This window comes from Mauremys reevesii, linkage group 13, assembly GCF_016161935.1.
Source record: "Mauremys reevesii isolate NIE-2019 linkage group 13, ASM1616193v1, whole genome shotgun sequence".
Taxonomy (NCBI): domain Eukaryota; kingdom Metazoa; phylum Chordata; order Testudines; family Geoemydidae; genus Mauremys; species Mauremys reevesii.
The window spans coordinates 41982869-42004523 of record NC_052635.1 but is presented as its reverse complement, the minus strand read 5'-3'; the positions used below and the strand labels follow the sequence as shown (position 1 = coordinate 42004523).

Here is a 21655-nt window from a genome sequence, read left to right as displayed (position 1 = left end):
TCCACCCCACCCCACCCCCTTTTTTTTTAAGCCTTTAGGATACACTTTTGACACGAAGGCTACAAATTTACATTTTCTTTAAATGGAAGCTGGTATTCTCACCAAATCACATGCCTGCAGGAGCTGGGGGTTTGGTGGTTTTTCTCAGATACTGCAAGATTTGCAATCAAATGGCGAGAGTTGGCAATTTTCTAAAATCAGTTTAGACTAACAGACGTTTTGCAGCATGAGCTTTCGTGGGTGAATACCCACTTCTTCGGATGCAAGTAGTGGAAATTTCCAGGGGCAGGTATATATATGCAAGCAAGAAGCAAGCTAGAGATAACGAGGTTAGATCAATCAGGGAGGATGAGGCCCTGTTCCAGCAGCTGAGGTGTGAAAACCAAGGGAGGAGAAACTGGTTCTGTAATTGGCAAGCCATTCACAGTCTTTTTACAGAACCAGTTTCTCCTCCCTTGGTTTTCACACCTCAACTGCTAGAACAGGGCCTCATCCTCCCTGATTGATCTAACCTCGTTATCTCTAGCTTGCTTCTTGCTTGCTTATATATACCTGCCCCTGGAAATTTCCACTACTTGCATCCAACGAAGTGGGTATTCACCCACGAAAGCTCATGCTGCAAAACGTCTTAGTCTATAAGGTGCCACAGGATTCTTTGCTGCTTCTACAGAACCAGACTAACACGGCTACCCCTCTGATACTTAAAATCAGTTTAGCATTCATTTTTTCTGTTCCACCCTGACTAGGCAAAATGGTCCCAATTCTGGCCTCTGCTGGGATCGCCATAAGCTACCTAAAACAAAGACTTATTTTCTTGTAATATTGCAGCAACTGGGATGGTGGGTAAACCATATACGGTCTGTATGCATAACGTTTTTGAAATCTAGATATCACATGGGGAGATGCTTTAAAGTAAGGAAGTCTGGGGCTTAGCACTTTGTTCAGGTCAAGCAGAAGTAATGCTGAGTAAGGAGCAGCTCTCACCTCTCATCTACAGAAGACGCTAGAGAGGATGAAAATGGAGAGAAAATGGATCTTTCACAGTGTCAGCAGGTTATTTTGACATTTCAACTCCACTTGGGTGCCCTTTGGAGATTGAAGGGCCTCCCGCATTCGTTAGTGGTAGTTTGGAGAACACCAGTGTTCCAAGGGTCAATACATTGTACAGGTTCCTGGCACAGCACAGAATTAATTATGATGCTACCTAATTAGTGAGACAAGTAGGAAAGTTTAGCAAATTAAGACAATATTGTTGATTTTCTTCCCAGGAGCTCACCCAACAGTGCAGGGGGATAGGACTTTACACACAAGAGAGGCCACAAGGAGGGACTAGCTGACACAAAGACTTTGGTAGGGCTGCGCAGAGGCTTTTGCATTCAGGGATTTGTGGTGGGTTATTTACATTGCTGCACTTAGGGTGTATTTTTAAGTTGTATCCAGGACAGAGCTGGCTGAAAAATGTTCAATGGAAGAAGCTTTCCATTGGAAAATGCAGTTTTATCAAAACAGAAACGTTTCATGGGAACGTGCTGATTTTGATTAAATTTTTACAGGATAAATGTTTAAATGAAACTTTTATACTTTCTTGGTTCATTTCAACCTTATTGTTTAGATTCATTTTGACTTTTATATTATATTAAATAGTAACATAATAGTATGTGAATATACATAATATTACATTTAAGATTTTATACTGGTTTGCCATTATCAAAATGCTTGTTTCTGGATGAATTGGGTTTGGGATTTGATTTGGGTTTGAATTTCCATTCCATTAGAAATTTCAACATTTTCTTCTAATCTGCAACAAAAACAAACTTTGAGATGTTGGAATTTCCCAGGGAACAGAAATTTCATTTTCCAACCAGCCCTAGTCAGACATCTGGAGTGTTTGACTCTGCACCCTGTTTAGCACCTGTAAAATCAATATGGTTCAGCTCTAAACCGTTACTACCTGGGGGATGTTTTAGTGACCTACATGAGATGGCTTTAGTGGTCTCACTCTACCTGCTGAGTCATAAGTCATCACCACAGTTAGCACAGACCTGCACATTTGTTGGCAGTCACAGCAGTTACTAGGGTCTGAATAAGCCAGAGGAATTTCAGCTGTGCTCTGCCCTCTATCAATCGTTCCCATCGAGCGGTGTGGGTGAATCTTGCACTGCTGGTGCCCTTGCTGCATCTCTTTCCTGGAAAAATGCTTCAGGCACATTTATACTGTTGAACATATAAGTGGGAATTCAGACCTTCAGCCTCCAAAGTTCTCATTTGGGCATCTTAAACCAGAACCAACTATGCATGCAAACTTCAAAAAGGAAACCAAAAAAGACCGCAGAAGCAGCATCTTCTTGGGAAATGGCAACCTCACTAAAACACTTAATGTTTCTCATCACAGTTCATTACTATTTTTCCAATTCAGAATAGGTTTTCTTACCTATTAAGGCTGGGGCGTTATTGATATATTAATTACAGTGAAGAAACTGGCTTCAGCTACAGTTTTATTAGTAAAATGTTGAAAACCTGCTAAAATGTGCAGATTTCGCTTTCTTTTCCCAAGGCTCTCAAGAATGGAACCCTTTTCAGTGGAAAGCTGTAGCAAATATAGGAGCTGGGCAAAACATTTTTTACTATGAAAGTTTCTTCCATCAACTTTTGCATCTTTTGGAATCTGCAGAAACCTCTGTGAAATTGAAGCCATTTTGTGGGAAATATTTTTCATTCCCTGGGTGTTGGGGAAAACTCCAAAAGCAACTTTCACTCAGAAGGAAAAAACTGAGGCAAAAGAAGGAAAGATAGTTTATGGGGACTTGGAAGCCACGAGTTCAATTCCTGGTTCAGGCACAGACTTTCTGTGTGACCATGGGCAAGTCACTTAATCTATCCTGTTCCTCATTGTAACATGTGCCTGGTCCATAGGCACTGACTGCGTGGGTGCTCTGAGGCTGGAGCACCCACAGGGAAAAATTGGTGGGTTGTCTGCACCCACCAGCAGCTCCCCTCCCTGCCACAGCTAACCTCCACCTCCTCCCTTGAGCACCCCACGGCTCCGCCTCCCCCCCTAGCTCCCAGCGCTTCCTGCCATGAAAGCAGCTGTTTCACTGCGGTAAGTGCTAGGAGGGAGGGAGGGGGGAGGAGGAGGAACACGGCACGCTCGGAGAAGAGGCGGGGCCAGGGCGGGGATTTGGGGAAGGAGTCCAATAGGGGCAGGGAGGGGGAGGAGTTGGGGCGGGGACTTTGAGGAAGAGGTTGGAATGGGGGCAGGGCAGAGGTGGAGTTGGGGCAGGGCCGGGGGTGAGGAGGAAATTGAGCACCCACGAGTGCCGTGAAAAGTTAGCGCCTGTGGCCTGGTCTACACTACAGGGGTAAGTCGAACTAGGTTACACAACTCCAGCTCCATGAATGATGTAGCTTAGGTCGACTTACTGCGGTATCTACACTGCACTGGGTCAACGGGAGAAACTCTCCCATCGACTTGCCTTATGCTTCTCGTTCCAGTGGAGTACCAGAGTTGACGGAAGAGCGATCTGCAGTCGATTTTAGCAGGTCTTTACTAGACCAGCTAAATTGACCCGCAGTTCAGAGATTGCCACAGCATCGATCCCCGGTAAGTGTAGACATACCCATAGGGGATAATACTTTCCTGCTTCACAGAGGTGTGCAGGTAGAATCTATTAATTGCTGGACACTCCGATATTAATGTGACGAGGGCCATAACAGTACGCAGAGGCAGATCTGCTCAGCTAATCACATGGTCTAGAGAATTTTACAGAAGTCTGGAAACCTAGAGGCCTTGAGCTCTTTTCCCACCTATATTACCGTGTTAATGTTTGGCGCTATATAAATGTTATTTAGGAGGCAAATATAATTAACCCCCACGTCAGCAAATGAGGATTCTCCTCTCTTGTGTTTCACTGGGTGGCTGTGTTGTTACTTAGTGTCCTGCTAGGGAGTTGCATGACTGGAGTTCCTGAGAAACTGGTCCAAACTAGTTTTCTCTCCCCGTCTCAACTTGCTCGTGCAATTGATTTAATCTCTTTTAATAAAGTATTTGCTGTTATTCCAACATGCCTCTGTCTTCCAAAGACAGTTCAACCAGCTTCGTACCCTGCAAAATCCAGTTTGCTCTTTCTAGGAGCTCAAGTTCCTCAGTGGAAATCTTTCTGATGCACTGACAGCAATCATTAGTAGATTGCAGGAAGTCCGGTATGAGAGTATAGCAGTGAGATACTGTTAAACACCCCCTGGTACCTCCGAGGGAGCATCAAAAACTTCAGGATAACTTTGCTGTTAAAGAATATATTTATTTTTTCCCTCTCTTCTCTTTTTACTACGCACATTTGTATGAAATCTGGATCTCTGTCTTTGTCATCACTTCCTCCCATTTATTACTCTCCTCAAATTATAATCATATTCTGTTAATTTCCAGAGCAACGTATTTGTCCAAATTTTCAGAACAGCTCAGCATTAATGAGCTGAGCAAGCTGTTTTAAAAATCTGGCTCACGCTGGTAGAAACAGGTGAACTCTTTAAAGCGACAGTGTCAAGAAAACTTAGCATTTGATTTTGTAAAAACAAGCTTTGACAAAGCCTAACTGAACAGACATTTTTTCATTGCTATTTTACATTGCAATGGGAAAAAAATGGACCCAATTTTCACACCTGTGTGTGTATATACAAACTCCAGTATCTGTGTGCAAGTCCTGATTTGAAAGAAAAACACCCTGCTGCAGTGTTTGGCAGCATCCTGCTTATGCCTGAGAAGCGGAAAACAAAACGGAGGCATGGTGAAACTGTTTCCCTTTTCCAAACTCAGAGAAACACATATTAAAGTGAAAAGTAATGTACATCTTAGTAACTTAGAGCAGTGTTTCTCAAACTGGGGTCACCGCTTGTGCAGGGAAAGCCCTTGGCGGGCCAGGCCAGTTTGTTTACCTGCCCCGTCCGCAGGTCCAGCCAGTCGCGGCTCCCACTGGCTGCGGTTTGCCGCTGCAGGCCAATGGGAGCTGCTGGAAGCAGCGGCCAGTATGTCCCTCAGCCTGCACTGCTTCCAGCAGCCTCCATTGGCCCACAGCAGCAAACCGTGGCCAGTGGGAGCTGCAATCAGCCGGACCTGCAGACGGGGCAGGTAAACAAACTGGCCCGGCCGCCAGGGGCTTTCCCTACACAAGCGGCGACCCCAGTTTGAGAAACACTGACTTAGAGAGTTGAACAAATTAGCAGCGAGCCAGATAGCTACTTATTAGAAATGGTCAAAAAATGGTGGGTGGGGAAGGGCTGAGGGAAGGGGAATGTTTGAAATAATTTTCAGTTTGTCCTCCATTTTTAATTGAATTTCAAATATCAATGAACAAATTATTGAAATTTCAATTATTTTTTTTAAAAAGTGACCAGCTCTATCTATCTGTCTTACTATATATCTAAGTGCATCAGATCAGTCCACCAGGGAGTGTTGTTGTTATTTACTATTATTCATTTACTTATTAGTATTACTTTAGTGGCCGGAGTTTCCAAGCCAGGTCCCACAATGCTAGATGCTATAGAAGAATCTAGCAAAAAGAGCAGTTCCTGCCCTAGAGAGCTTAGGGCTGGTATACACGCCGGGGGGGATCGATCTAAGATACGCAACTTCAGCTACGTGAATAGCATAGCTGAAGTCAAAGTATCTTAGATTGATTTACCTCTCGTCCTCACGGCGCGGGATCGACGTCCGCGGCTCCCCCTGTTGACTCCGCTACCGCTGTTCGCGCTGGTGGAGTTCCAGAGTCGACGGGAGCGCTTTTGGGGATCGATATATCACGTCTAGATGAGACGCGATATATCGATCCCCGAGAAATCTATCGCTACCCGCCGATATGGCGGGTAGTCTAGACGTACCCCGACCTGAGTTCTACTCCCAGCCCTTCCAATGAACTATGTTACCTTGAGCAATCAGGTGGAACAGATTGTTGAGTATAAGAGGTTCACACATCCCTGTAGGAGACCATTTAAAATGAAGTAGGCAATTAAGGTTGAGCAGGCAGTAGGTTGTTACAAATTGTTGTAATTAGCCATCAAACCGGTGCCTCTGTTAAGTCCATGGTTTTTAGTGGCCAGCAGAATTATGAATTTTAGTTCCCTGGCTTGAATTTTGGTGGCATTGTGCAGGTTTCCTTTGAGGATGAGAGGTCAGATATGGGTGACCCCTTTGAAGTGTTCACCCATGGGCTCTAGAGTGTTTTTGTCTTTCATCATTTTTCTGAGTGAGCTCATTCAAGAGCCTAGCGATTGTCTGGTTTCACTCAGATAGTTGTTGCGGCAACACGCAGCATATGTGAATCCCTTATTCTTAATAATCTGTCCCACCCTGTATTTACCTCAGACAGACACTCTGGTTACCTTCTCCAGACCTGAGCAAGTCCTTGCTCTATGGAGCTTGAAGCTTGTTCCTTCCACCAACAGAAGTTGGTCCAATGAAAGATATTACCTTGTCTCTCTGAAATAATGTCAGTTGTAATGTTCTGCGGTGTCTGTGTATTAGGATCGTCATTGATAAGGAAACCTCTGTTTTAAAAGTATATGTTTTCATCTGACAATACGAAACAAATACTTGGCTTTTTTCATATTTATTTATGTGGTGCTGTTAGCTCAGGGAAATGACACCCCCTGCCATGAATCTAAATATTAAATGGTTTGCTCACTGGGGAGAGCATTTTTCCCTCTCTACCGTTACATAGTTTGCTGTGATTTCCTAAATATGGCCCCACTCCTCCACACACTTTTATTATCTGAGTAGTCCCATTGAAATCAATGAGATAACTTTACTCCCATGAGCAAAGCGTGTGAGTCAGTGTTTACAGGATCAAGGCCTATAAGAAGACAAGCAACTTATCTTATTTCACACCATCAATATTTTTGGAATGGCTTCCTCCACCCCAGATAAATCGCTGCCTGTTTTCATGTAAGTATCTTCCAGCGAACTAGAAATACAGGATATGTACAAAAGTACACAGAATTGTTTCTAAATCAGGATTTTTAACTCAAGTTTTGGACGATGTCCATAAAGGTCTTTAAAAGGTTAAAGAAACTCATTCCTGCCTGCACCCTGTTTGACCTGGTGCCAGTCCCGCAAACTCAGGCATGCACTTTAAAATGAATATACAAATGGCATACTACCAGGAAGCACTGTACAAATACAGGATGTCAGGCTTGTACGTGGGAGACATTAGTACCACAGCTCTTTTCTTTGCTGCTGTTGATATGTAAGAGTGATAAAACCTGGGAACAGGCTGACGGTACCATTGGTGTATTGTTCCTTTAAATATTGGTGCCTCTCTTGTAGCTTAGAAATCACCTCTGTTAGCTAGACGCAGCAGACTGCAATAAATGTGATGTTATTTAGACGTTTATAGTGATGGCGAACAATTGGTTTGTTTTGGCCTTTGCTTGCCACATTCTTACAGGGCCTTTCCACCTTCACAATGCAGGAAAAGGGACCCAAAAGCCCCTCCACGTTGGCACTTCAGGTGATCAGATGACATCCCGTAATGGTCCCAGTGGTTCTGGGGCATGGAATCTCCTCAGACATCCATTCAAAGGGATCCCAAATAACAGAATCGATCTGGAGTGAAACAGAACACAAATGCTAAGCAGGAGGATGCATCCTCTGACATACACACCCTGAAGATTCTTTGTTAATCTTGTTTGGAGCCTGAGCTAAACCGTGGAGGCTCTGCCTTTTGCCCAATATAGATCCCATTCATGGGCAGAGACCAGAGAATTCTCAGGATCATTCTTGAAGGGCAGAGTTGCAGTCCATTGTTTGCACTGTGGTTTGTTTTTTAAAGTTGGCTAGTGACCTCTGGTGGATAGTACTTGTAATATACAGTGATCTTACCAGCCACTGAAAATAACAGAGCTCTTGGGCTGTGATAATCTGAATGAGGGAGATTTTAATCACTTCTTTGTGAAATCCTTCTGTTTTAGTCTATACAGGTTCTCATACCACCCTCATCCCAGTAGCATCTGAGCACCATTAATGTATGTGCATTAACTGCCATGTGTGGTTTGCTCTTTCCTCTCTGCCGCTCCCTAGGGGGAGAATTGTGTGTGTAGTGTGCAGTGTTTTGTTTTGGTACGGTTTATGGAGGATTACAAAATCCTTCATCCCAAGAGGAAGAGGCTATGAAAAGGATCTAAAGCTTATTCATAATACTGTCAGTTGCTCTTTTCATGCTGAAGGAACCCCAGTTATATACATCTAGCCCCTTTGAAATATAGCCACCTCCAGAATGGAGAGAAACTGACACACAACACAGTAAATAACAGTGGAGGGAGGGAAATTTTAGCCAACAAGACACTTGTTTTTACAAAAAGTGCTGCAGGGTCTTTAATGTCTAAGCAGCTCAGGACAAGACCCTGTGTTGCGTTCTGATCTGAAAGTCCTGATGATAGGGAGGAGCGTAGGTGGGTTTGTTGTACTTCCCCCTCTGGGCTACACTGGTTCAAAGAGCTCACCAGCACACACACACACACACACACACACACACACACACACACACACACACACACACACACACACACACACACACACACACACACACACACACACACACACAGCGAGCAAACTGGATGGTATTCATTCTCCCTGCCTCGGAAGGATGGCTGAGCCAGCCCCATTAGAGTTTTAACCTGTGGTCCCAGAAAGACATTGGGCATTATTCTGATCTGAAGATGGTGTTGATTAGGAGAGTAACTATTGGATTTGATGGCGCTACAGCAGTGTGACTGAGATCAGAGTCAGGCCCTGTAATAAGTGTTTCGTTCCTGAAGATTAGACCATGAAGTCATGGAAGGTCTGTAGAGTATATGTCGCTATGCCGCCATAGGAGAGGGAACACAATTTGGAGAGGGGAGTAGTGCTTCCCTTCAAACTTGGGCATCTAAAGGATTCCCTTCAGATTCCTGGGGTGCTGTGGAGTGGGTTTTGAGGAAGGATTTGAAAGAGAAGAGATGGGGCTTGACCCATGGGACGTGTGAGGCTGCTGTTCTAATAGCTTTGATTTAAAAATATCAGTTATGTTCAGGCCTTTCGACCAGTATAGGAGCCAATGTCTTTGGCCTGATTTGGTTGAATTTAAACAGATTTAGGTGCAGCAGTTCCTTCCCATCGAGGGTCTCAGTTTCCATGATGAAGTGCAGCATAGCCTAGGAAATTTGAAATGTGGGGAAAAAAATTTTTTTTTTAATTCCCACCGACATGATGGATTCTCAGGCCCCCGTCATGGCCGTTAGGTTTATGATGTCAGTAAAACTCCTGAAGCCCATGCTGACATGGTCTTTGATGATTGATGGCCTGTAGAAATGTTTCTTAAGCCTCCTAGAATCATAGAATTCAAGATCAGAAGGGACCATTATGATCATCTAGTCTGACCTCCTGCAAGATGCAGGCCACATAAGCCGATCCACCCAGTCCTGAAATAATTCTCTCCCTTGACTCTGCTGTTGAATGCTCGAAATCATGATTTAAAGATTTCTAGTAGCAGATAATCCACCAGCAAGCGACCCCGGCCCCATGCTTCGGAGGAAGGCGAAAAACCTTCGAGATGCCTATTAAAAAAAAAAAAAAAAACAAGCAAACTAACAAGAAATGCTACAGGAAGGCTGGTACTCTGACTTAAAACCATGAAACGAAGACATTCAGAATTCTATTCCTGCATGCTTAATTCTACATTGACCCTAAGGAAGCAGCACAACTCCATATTTGTCATGTATTATTATTTGTGTTGTGGTAGTGGCTAGGGACCACAGTCATGGTCCGCCCCGATCCAAAGAGCTGACAATCTAAGTGTAAGACAAGAGACAACAGGTAGATACAGACAGATAGACAGGGGAGCACAAGGAACCAATGCGATAATATTGTCTAACACTTAAACAGAACCCAGAGGGATAAGATGGGCTGGAAAACTAAGTTCTGCTGCCAGTAATGACACTGTAAATCCGAAGTGATTCTATTGGAAACAATTACAGCAGTTATCAGAGTGGTAGCCGTGTTAGTCTGTATCAGCAAAAACAATGAGGAATCCTTGTGGCACCTTAGAGACTAACAAATGTATTAGGACATAAGCTTTCATGGGCTAAAACCCACTTCATCAGATGCATGGAATGGAAAATACAGTAGGAAGACAGCTATGCATGATTATTCTCCAGTGCATTGTCTTTTGTTTCTCATACCTCCCCGTCCCACACTCCCTTACAGCAACATTCTCTGTATGTCTAATAGCAGTTTGAAAGTCACATCAGCTGCTCTGTAGCTTTCCAGTGTGGAGGAAAGAAGGTAGATCTTGCATCCTATCCACTCATAGATTAGAGGCACACAGTGAGTGCCATTACAATCTCACTCTATTTACCTTACTAGTGGTAGTGCAGTATTTCCAATACTTGGAATGGGAAATACTACAGATACCACAGTGACTTTCACTTCTGTAGGCAGTAGATGTCAAGATTTTAATAATGCCCACTATGACTTCCACCATGCTGCCAGCCATCACCGACTAAAGGTCGAGTTTCTTGCGGTTATCTTGCAAATCTGTGCTCCTACAGGTTACTCCACAGCAGTACTCACTAGAATACTGCACTGGTCCAAGTAAAGATCTTTCTTCAGTGCAGTTGCCATTATTTACATTATTGGATTCATCGGCCCGGCGTATTTCACTGTATCAGTCAATCGACCCCTAATTGACATATCCCTCAGCAAAATAAACTATCTGTAGGGAATAAGCAATGATTAAAGGAGCCAAAGGATACTTTGTAGCTATTTGCTCTTTCGGAATGCTCCTGCGGAGCCCTGGGTCAATAGTAATGATCCCTGAGTCACCTTGTTATATATCCCTCTTGCACAAAGAGCAGACGAAGCGTTCCCTCCACGTGGTGCAACAAACGGTTCCAAAAGGTCCCCCAAGGACCACAGCTGATCGGGTGGCTTGTTTCCCCAGCCTGCTACTTAGATAATACAGGTGTGTAACCACATGCTTCGGAACAGCAGTGTAACCTTCCTCACCCTGCTCCACCAAAATACCTTTACCCTATTTGGAGGAACCTCTTTCGGGGGCAAGAGGGGAGTTTAATCTCCATGTCCACTTAGTCCTGGGCTTCTCTGCAAAGCTTGCCAGTCTGTACCAGTTGTGGTGATGGCTTTTGTGGGTGTTTGGTTTACTTAGACAAATGCTTTCACGTGCCTTTAGCTCCAGCTATGTAACTGAAAGGTGATCTTGTCATGCTATTTTCTTTGCCATGTACTTTTAGATGCAGAGGAGTCTCCCAGCCTGCTGCAGGGGCAGTTCCCATGTTGTGTTTCAGTTCAGATGCAGAATGTTATAGGGCGAGTCCCTGTTTGCTCTCCCTGTTGTTCTCTCGCTGTGTCTCGCAGAGACTTTATAGTCAGCCTTTCTTTCTTGGCTGTTCTCCGTAATCTGAAGTCAAAGTCCTTTAGACTGTAAATACATGTTTTGCACTTTTGCACTGTCCTAATGAGCAATGTTCCAAAAGCAAATCAGTCGTCCTGTGACGGAGAAATCTACTGTCAAGTAAACAGGAAATGGATTTTCGTTTCATGCTTGTAAGCAAGAGCTTATTTGTTATTTGTGTAGTGAGCTACTTGTTTTCCATACAGAGAAGACGACAAGATGTCTGCCTCAAAAGCCTGGTCTATGCTATGATTTTTTACAAAGCAGTCCACTCTTGCGCAACCTACAGTACTGTGTCATTGGTGCTAGCAATGGTGGAAGTTCTCTTGCAGATAGGGCTCCCTAATGTTTTCACCTTCTCTGGGAAGGGATAGGTGGGTAGGGTGGTTAAAAACATGGTCCTGTCTGCACTAGCATTCACACTGCATCAAAGGTGGTGCAACCACAAGCAATTAGGAGAACATGGTTTAGTGGATTGTGCACTGGCTAGGGAGTCAGGAGACCGCTGTTGTCATTCTAGCTGTGCCAATGGCCTTGGGTGGGTACTTTGCTTCTCTGTGCCTCACTTTCCCCCACACCTTTTGTCTATCTTTTCTATTTAGATCGTAAGCTCTCTGGTACAATAACTGTCTTTCTTAGCACAATGCCCCCCCCCATCTCAGTTGGGGCTGCATGGTTCTATTGTAACATTAATAATTTCCCCCAAAAAATCCCTAATGTACACAGAGTGGTGTAGTCAGTGGCCTTTTAAGCAGCTGGTTCCAACTGAATGTGAGTAGAAGGATTAAACGAGATTCCATTGTGCTTTCTCTCTAAAACAGCTACGTGATGTGAAAAGAAGAGAGAAATCCCACCTTAACGGCAGATGCATTATTTCAATGGGCCAGTTTGTTAACATGACTGAGTTCAACCAACAGCACAAGTTAAACTATAATTATGGGGAAACAATCAAATCTTTATCTGAGTTCATAACAAACTGGTCTTACCACCTTTTTGTATTATAGCAGAACCTGTTTGGCAGCTTTGACTAAGCCGTGCCGCCTTTCTGCTGCTGGGTTAAAGAAACGTAAACCAGTAGAACAAGTTGGACTGAAAAGAAAAATTATGGTTTATTGTCTGTGCAAGTTCACCCACACTGCTCCCTTCTATCTCCCGTGTACCAAATGACTGGCGATTGTCCTCGACTTAATGCAAGCGACTGCCGGAGGAGTTGAGAGAAAGAGAGGAGCAGTAACACAGGGTGAGTAACATTGCGCATGGAGGGACCTTTATATATCCACAGTGTCCCGTGCAATGTCACGGAGCAAGGGGGAAAAGAGCTGACTAGTTTTGTGCCCACAATGGAGGAAGAGTTGAGGAGGGAAAGCACTTAAGCGTTCAGGGGTATAGGACCTGTCACTCAGCGCCTTGTGTCAGGTTCTGTTCAATCTTTAACTGAATGTGTGAAGTTGTTCAGGGAATCAGGGCTATAATCCAGAAGGTTTTTTTCCCTCCTTCCAGTTATGGTAGGAGGTTTAGAGAAAGTTGGATTTCTACTGCATCAGCTGGATTCACTGCCTGCTGCAAAGTGAGAAGGAGGCAGCTTGGAGCAGCACATGAGCTAGCCAGGCCAGCAGAGATCCACATTGAGTCATAATTCCATTTCTCTGGCTTTTGGTCTTGGTTGTCCCATGTTGGTGCTTTTGCTAAATCAAGCTGCAGCTGGTCAAAAATTGGGAGCAAGGAGACGGAGATTTTCACACACAAAACTGTGTTTGAAATTTTGGTGGGATATGTCATTGGAATTTCAAATTCAGAACATGTCGGTCAAATCTAAATCAAGCTGAAATGAATGATCAGATTTGCCATTGAATTAGGGTTCTGAACTGGCTGCTGCAACCTTCACTAACAGGCTTGTTCCTGGATGCCAGTGTTTGAGGAGCCCATGCAGAATGGCATTGGAACAGCTGGGACAGGATGGAAAAAATGTAAAAAAAAAGTCAAACTAAAGATAGTTGCTGTCTACTGGATTCTATGTTAAACAGCTGCAGTGGGCACTGAGTCAGCATCCACTCCATCCACAGCTCCCCTGCTGTACTGCAGAGGTCTTTGAGGAGTGGGTGGACTTTAATAGCATGGATGCTGCCATCACGAGGTGGCTCTCTGTAGGGCCGAGGTGGCAGCTTTCTCGGAATACTTTTGCTTTTGTGGATTGAAGAGTCCAAGAAAACAAAACTTGCTCTTTCACCTTTCTCTGTTTCCTTTCTGTATAGCGCTGACAGCTCACAACACTGCACAGCCAGGAATTGTTACGGAAGTGTTCTAACATGGCAGGCGGTGTGGGCTAGTGGATGGGACAATGGGTTGGGACTCACAAGGCCTAGCTCTGGTTGAATTTGGGCAAGTCGCTTTCCATGCTGTGTGCCTCGGTTTCCCCATCTGCAAAATGGGGGGCAGTGTTGTTTCTTTCCTTGGTAAAGAGCTTTGCGATCTAAGGATGAGGTGTTCTGTGGAAGAGCTAGATGTTGTTAATGCAGCATTTCCATTGCTCCACTTGCACTGTTTGAAATGCAACAAGGTTTACAGAAAGTATTGTGCTGATTCAAGTATTGAGCCAAACCAAACCATGAACGCACTTGATAACAAATAACCTCAGAGATCCACATTTAAGTTTTCTTACCTGTCTCTCTTCCCCACCCTAAATCAGTTGTCTTTGTTCCTGGGTAGGAAGGAATTTGCTCTCCTTTCCCCTGCAGAGAACTGGGAATCGGATTGAAGTGGTTTCTTTCCCATGCTCCCAATGCTGTGAGATTCCCACACCCATGGCCAGGGCCGCCCAGAGGGGGGGGCAAGTGGGGCAATTTGCCCTGGGCCCCGCAGGGGCCCCCACGAGAGTTTTTTGGGGCCCCTGGAGCAGGGTCCTTCACTTGCTCCGGGGGCCCCAGAAAACTCTCGCGGGGCCTGGGCCCCCGGAGCATCTTCCGCTCTGGGTCGGCGGCGGCAATTCAGCGGCTGGGGGGGAGGGGTCCCTCCTCTCCGGGACCCGCCACTGAAGTGCCCCGAAGACCTGCGGCGGTGGGGTCCTTCCGGCACTTCGGCAGCAGGTCCTGGGGCGGGTCTTCGGCGGCAATTTGGTGGTGGGGGCCCCCTGCCGCTGAAGACCCCAGGCCCCCTGAATCCTCTGGGCGGCCCTGCCCATGGCACATCCCAGTGTGGTATCTCCCTGCTGCCAGGTTCAACACCCTCAGTGTGTGCACTGGACAGTGCTCAGGGGGGCAGTAAAAACACGGGGCAATTATATAGCACTTCAGAGCTTCTAATGGCTTTGCAAATGCTAGGAGCCAGACCCTGGACTCCTGTGCAAGGGGCAGTCAGTGGGCTTTACACAAGGCGCTTCTGTGGGGGCGCATGGATGGGCTCTTCCCTTTCCTCATCCCCCACCCTCCCTGCAAGAACAAGGAAGCCACCAATGAAATTGCTGCTCTAGCAGTGGTGGTGTCCACTGTACACTCTCTCATGCATGGCAGTTTTTCCCAGGTGGACTAGACTCTCCCATAGCCTTCTCCCCTCCAGTCTGTGTACTGGCAAGACTGAAGAAACCCTGCCAGTATTGTGGTGATGTGTGCCCTAGAAGTGCCTATAAATAAAATAACTGTAGGCCATTCCACACCTGCAGAGGAGGAGACAGACTTTGGTACCATAAAATTACTCTTCACAATCCACCCTGTGCAGCAGGGCAAGCATTATTATCCCCAATGTTCATCTGGGGAAACTGAGGCAGGCAGGTTAATTGATTTGCCCAAGGTTACCAAAGGAGCCAGTGTCAGAGTTGGGAGTAGAACTCAGGGGTTCCTGCTCCCAGTCCTGTGCTCAGATTAACTCGCACCTCTCTGTGTCAGGCAATGTGTAATGAGGCTCTGGACATGGACAGGCACCATTCATAAAAGATGTCATTTAACATTAAAAGCATCTGTTATATTGAGCATTCATGGCAGGCAGGGAAGCCAAAGTGCACAGCAAGCCCTGGCAGGGATCCCTCTCAGAATGACACCCCTTAATGGATGAGCTGCACTCACTCGCCATGGCAGCAGTAAATGGAAGCCCGCATAGATGGGTAGGAAAATACCTAACTTATTCTGCCCTCCCTACGCCAGTGTAAATCATCAGCAGTAAATCCACTGACGTCAATGGAATTCCACTGGGGTAAAACAGGTGTAAGTGAAGGGAGAATCTGGCCTATTAATTTTGAAAATCTTGGCATTACTGAGATGCTCTGTTAATGGGAGCCCTAGAAGGTATTAAAATTCATAGGCTGAGGACACCAAGGATTGAACCTTGGGGGACACCATAGAAATTGATGACTGCCTGTTATCTTCTGTGCAATTGGCTAGAAGGGCACAAGTAGGGGATTCCTTCAGTGACTACGTGACTCAATAGTAGTGGCTCTTGCAAAGCTTTTCTTTCGCACTTTTCAGAAGTCACAAGTCCTTGCATAAACCATCAGTTGCCATCCTCCCGAGGAGAGGAAATCAAAGAGCTTTGCTGGAGAAAGAATGAATGTGCTAGAGTTGGGGAAATCACATTTTAAATGACTGTTGCAATAGTCAAACAATCTTTGTCATTTTCTTTCGCATAGGGATGTCTTTTCATTATAGGATATAAGATTCCCACCACTCAGCATCTTCTGTATTGTATTATCCACTCTTAGGCTGGGTAGAGGTGTGGTGGATTTTTCATCAGAAAAGTTATTTCATGCCTAGAAAGAGAAACGACTGAATTTCCAGCATGGATCGTGTACAGAGGAGCCCAAACTGCCAGCTTCTGACCTGGATTCCAAAGCCCTGAAAGTCTGAGGATGTTTGGCTGTGGGGTTTGCACTGGGACACATCATTACAATGTCCCAGAAGGAAACTAGCTAGCAGAGATCATCTGTTTCCAGGCACTCATTCAAATCTCACTGCCCCAGGAGGCGCACTGGAGGAATTGGACCTCAGAGAGGTACATGTACTACAGGGCTGGTTGCTGTGGTGGGTAGAAGGACCTCCCACCCCTTCCATAGTGCCAGGCACACTTCCTTCTCCCAGTTTGAGTTGACACATTAATAGAATCGAGAGGTCATCTAGTCCAGTCCCCTGCACTCATAACAGGACTAAGTATTACCTAGACTATCCCGGACAGATGTTTGTCCAACCTGCTCTTAAAAATCTCCAGTGATGGAGATTCCACAACCTCCCTAGGCAATTTATTCCAGTGCTTAACCACTCTGACAGTTAGGAAAAACTAATGTCCAACCTATGCTGCCCTTGCTGCAATTTAAGCCCATTGCTTCTTGTCCTATCCTCAGAAGTTAAGGAGAACAATTTTTCCCCCTCCTCCTTGTAACAACCTTAACAGTTTTGAAAACTTATCATGTCCTCTCTTGGTCTTCTCTTCTCCAGACTAATCAAACCCAATTTTTTTTCAATGTTCCCTCATAGGTCATGTTTTCTAGCTCTTTAATCATTTTTGTTGCTTTTCTCTGGACTTTCTCCAATTTGTCCACATCTTTCCTGAAGTGCGGCACCCAGAACTGGACACAATACTCCAGTTGAGGCCTAATCAATGTGGAGTAGAGCGGAAGAATTACTTCTCATGTCTTGCTTAATACACTCCTGCTAATACATCCCAGAATGATGTTTGCTTTTTTGCAACAGCGTTACACTGTTAACTCATATTTAGCTTGTGATCCACATCCTATTCTTGTATAGCAGCTTGTTTCCAGTCTGCAATATCATCTAGCCATAGGATTGCATGGCTATTTTTACAACACTGTCAGTGACACCACTAACAAGATATATAAGCACATGCCAAACTGTAAGCTTGTGAATTGTCCCTGTGATGTCAATGGGACTATTTGCGTGATTACAGTTGGGCATGTGCTAAAGTATCTTGCTGAATATGGGATTTAATTTGCCTGGTGGACTGGGTCAGAACATGGGGGGGGAAGAAAACTTGGCCTCCTAAAGCTTTATTCAAATATGGCCTAATATAAATGTCTCTGCCTCCTAAAATTGGGTGAGAAAGGGAATGGGGTGAACATGTTCCAACCAGTCAGCAAATATGCAGTGCATTGGGAGAACTTGAATTTAACATCTGACTAGGTTAGCTTTGTAGTAGTAACTTCAGTTTGGAGCCTGGCTCACTGCTCCAACAAATGCAAAATCAAGCTCTTTGTTTTCTAAACCAGAGCAGTGAACCACCTTACCCACAAGAAGCAGGATCTCCAACGTGTTTCAACAGCAGCCGTACGTGCCCCCGCAATGGACAGACAGTAAGGATACTTAGCGTCTTTCCATCCAGCGCTTTCAGGAACAGTCACTCATTCTCACTACACCCTGCCAAAAAGTATTCTTCTTCCCATCCAATTGAGAGGGAAACTGAGGCGCAGAGCGATTCAATGGCTTGCCCAAGATCACACAGTGAGTAAATGGCAGAGGTGGAAATAGAACTCAGGCATCTTTACTCCCAGCCCTGTGTTTGACCCACTAGATTGATGTCCCATTACAGTGCTTAATACCTCGCAGGATCAGGCCCTAAATTCTGCCATCGTTCCTCACGAACGACCCGAAAGCTGCATTTAGAACAGAGCATTAATCAGAACACTGACTCTATTGTTTGCATTCCAAGAATCCTGTGAAAGTGATGGGAGCATGAAAATACAAGAGCTTGCCCAACACTGGAGACTCTAGCATATCTTATGTGAGGAACTGCTTGAGTGCCCTGGTATGTGTATTGTGTATGTGCGCACAAAACGACAAGGCCTCTTTATGGCCCTGTGGACCTGTTCTGCACTTCATGCGATCGCATTCCATTAACCTGAAGGAACATGCAGCTAAGAAACAGTCCCAAAGAGGTCTGAGAGAGGGAAGGTTTTTTGATGCATAGCATCTCTGACAGATCACAGCAATATATTACACAACCACCTGAGTGAGCAGCCCTGAGAGGCAGGGAGGTGGCTAGAGCAGGGATGAGATGGGGATGGTATTGAAGGAAAGAGCATACTTTACCCAGGATAGCATCGACCTAGCCCTGCCTGGCAGCAATGTACTGTGCCAGGCAGCAAGGCAGAGCACATGTGTGTGCTCATAAAAGAGAGAACACTTTGCCAGCTAGTTATGCTATTGATTTTGCTGACCGGTATTCATGCCTAGCTAAAAGGATTGCGAGGGTTTTGTGCTGAGTTTATTTAAATAATTAATACGCCAATAGGGTGTGTTAAGTTGCCAAAGCGCTTTCCAAATATTGACTAACCATTTGCACTTGGAAGACGTAGAGTAGGCTTCTGAATGGCAGCTATCTTGTCGTGCTGGGAATGGTAGCCTAGATGCTATGGTGATGGGCAGCTCTGGTGGGAGGAGGGTCAGGGCTGGGGCTTGGGGTGCAGGAGGGGGTATGGGGTACTGGCTCTGGGGGGGTCAGGGCTGGGACAGTGTTGGGGTTCAGGAGGGGGTACAGGGTGCTGGCTCTGGGAGGAGGGTCAGGGCTGGGACAGTGTTGTGGTGCAGGAGGGGGTACAGGGTACTGGCTCTGGGAGGAGGATCGGGGTTGGGGCTTGGGGTGCGGGAGGGGGTATAGGGTACTGGCTCCAGGAGGGGACTTATGGCCGGGGCTGGGGGTGCGGCCTCCCACTGGGCAGTACTTACCTCCGGCAGCTCCCAGTTAGCAGCGGGCACAGCAAGGCTAAGACAGGCTCCTTGCCCACCCTGGCCCCACACCGCTCTTGGAAGGGGCCAACGCACCCCTACGGCCCCTGGGGGAGAGCAGGGGGCACGTGGCTCTGCGCGCTGCCCCTCTCGGCCAATGGGAGCTGTGGGGGCGGTGCTTGGAGGCAGGAGCAGTGCACAGAGGGAGACCTCTTTTTCCCCCCCACCCCCGAGGCCACGCTGGCCACTTCTGGAAGTGGGGTGGGGGTAGGGAGTCTGCCTTAGCAGCAGCCACGCTACACCAACAGAGATCGCGATCGACTGTGAGATCCTCTAGGATCGACTAGTCGATCACAATCAACCGGTTGTTGACCACTGCAGTAGAGACTCATGTATTTAGCTCCAAAAGTCCCAGGTTCGATCCCGCCCGCGGCCGACCGGGATCTGTCGGCTTTACAAATGCTTTGGCCGTGATTTGGCATAAAGGGTCCAATCCTGCAGCTCTGTTACCATCTATGGGGCTGCTCCAGCGCGTAAGATTATTTACATGGGTAAAGCTGCAGGATTGGGCCCAAAATGAGGACTATCCCTTGTGATGAGGGTACATGAGAAACTGCCCTGCACTGCTGTACGGGAGCAGGGAGAAGGTGAACCTATTGAACAATAAAGGGTCTTACCCACCTCAGTGGCTGATCATTTGGGGTGGGGCTGGGGGAGGGGAGGGCTAACATCGCACGGGAAAAATGCCACATAGACTTGGACATTTTCCACAATGGTCAAAACAACCCATAGCAATTGACACAGGCAAGCCCGAACACCAGGGTGCCTTTTTTTAAATAATTGTTTCCATTGATGTATTATGGCAAAACAGACGTCGCAGGATTGAAGTAAATCAGTAAATGTGCAGGCTGGGACTTGAAACCTCGGCTTTCTCTAGCTGGATTTGCTTTTGATTTTCTCTTGCACTGAATGTAAATAAATAGGAGCCGTGACTCTGCCAAAGCCTGCTGTTCCATGCAGCCCCTGCCGGAAATTAACCGTGTTGCCATTCAAGTTTAGCTTGTTTTGAAGCAATCATGATGATACTTAAATACATACAAATGAGGTTGCTATGAGCTGGACCCAGCCACCGAAGCAGCAGTTTGGCTGCACAGGGGCTTTTAGCATTGATGTAGCTGCACTAGCAGTGCAGAGTCCTAGCAAAGAGGCAGCAAATGGATGCAAGTCTCATTTTACGTAGGGGAAGTGAATCTGCAGTAGGGAGTTGTACTGATGGAGCACCAAGATGTCGCTACATGGGTGCAAACAAACCCAGGGCCTGTTTTACACCGCCCCACCCCGCCCCGCCCCTCAAGCACTCATTCCCACCACCATTCCAACCCACCAAGTCGGGTGAAAGCCCTCCTGTGTTGTGATTGGTCGCATTTTGCACCACAAGAATCCTGCTCCCAGGGTAGGCATAGACAAGCCATATGCCTCTTCATATCGCTGCTGCTGAGTTCCTCTTTGCAACTTCCCTGGGCCTTTGCAACACCAGCACAGGAAAATAGCTTGTGGAGTGCAAGCCAGGAGCACCATCTGCGGGCACTCTGTGCCACCTTAAGTCTGTTGCGACAATAAATAAAATAAATAAATAAATGCCCAGCAAAGCTGCAAAGGATGCAGTGCATCAGAGTGAGACTGTTTTGCTTTTCTGAACTACAAAGTATTCCTGCCAGCCTGGCCCTGGCCCTCCATGACTGATCCTCCAGCCTCTCTCAGTATAAATCCAATTTGGAGTTCTAAAATTAGAGAAAAAGCAGGTAGGGGGAGCCAAGAAATGAAAGTCTGGCTAGCGAGAATAGTTCCTGTCTAGGAATCGTATATCAGAAGGCCTCTGCATGCGTATTATGTAAATCTGTTCTGACACCGGAGAACTCCAGAACTGCTGATGGTAAAGCCGCTGCACTCAACTGATCCCACAGTGCGAAAGACTCCAAGCCCTGCAAATTCATTAGTGTTTTAAATACTTCAGCTTATTCAGCTACGCGCTTCCTTTTGAAAGCAAACCCTGCTCAGGGTGGAGTTCTTGCCACTGGCACAAGCTGCAATCTGCAACCTGAGCTTCATGGAAGTCCTGCCCTCCTGCAGATTCCCATAGGGTCCGGCTGCTCCCTCTGAATGAGATTGACACTTCCATTGAAATTAATGACAGGCTGGGAAAATCACCAGGGAACCGGAAACCACTCAGTGTTATGGTGTCAAAGGCAGCTGTCCAGAGGACGTCCACAAACGTGGTAATTGTGCATGACAGTGGGTAGTTAAGAGCAGAATTACCTGATTTACTTGAGCATGTGTAAGGTTCGTAGAGGCAAGCACAGGTCGGGGGGTGGGGAGGGAGCAACAACAGGGCCCCTGTCTTTCAAAATGTGGTAAAAGATTAAAAGGCAAAGCATGCATGTGTGTCAGTGCTTGTGGAACTTGGTGAATATGAATACTTTGAAGAGGTTGCTGTGCCTTTAAGTGGAGTACTGGTTGTAAGTTAGTGTCTTCGGAAAAGTCCTATAGATTTGAACA

The 21655-nt window shown here is 46.1% G+C and overlaps 1 protein-coding gene across 2 annotated transcripts in view; it reads left to right on the top strand.

Moving 5' to 3' along the window:
* RBBP8NL (RBBP8 N-terminal like) overlaps positions 1 to 21655 on the top strand; it is a 102611-nt gene that overhangs the window by 46972 nt on the left and 33984 nt on the right. The window contains exon 3 of one of the 2 annotated variants that reach the window (XM_039498809.1): positions 12443 to 12678. The exons of the other annotated variant lie outside the window; for it this stretch is intronic. Within the exon in view, the coding sequence (XP_039354743.1) occupies positions 12627 to 12678 (52 nt within the window). The 5' untranslated portion in view covers positions 12443 to 12626. The remainder of the gene's footprint in view (positions 1 to 12442; positions 12679 to 21655) is intronic. 2 annotated transcript variants of the gene reach the window in all.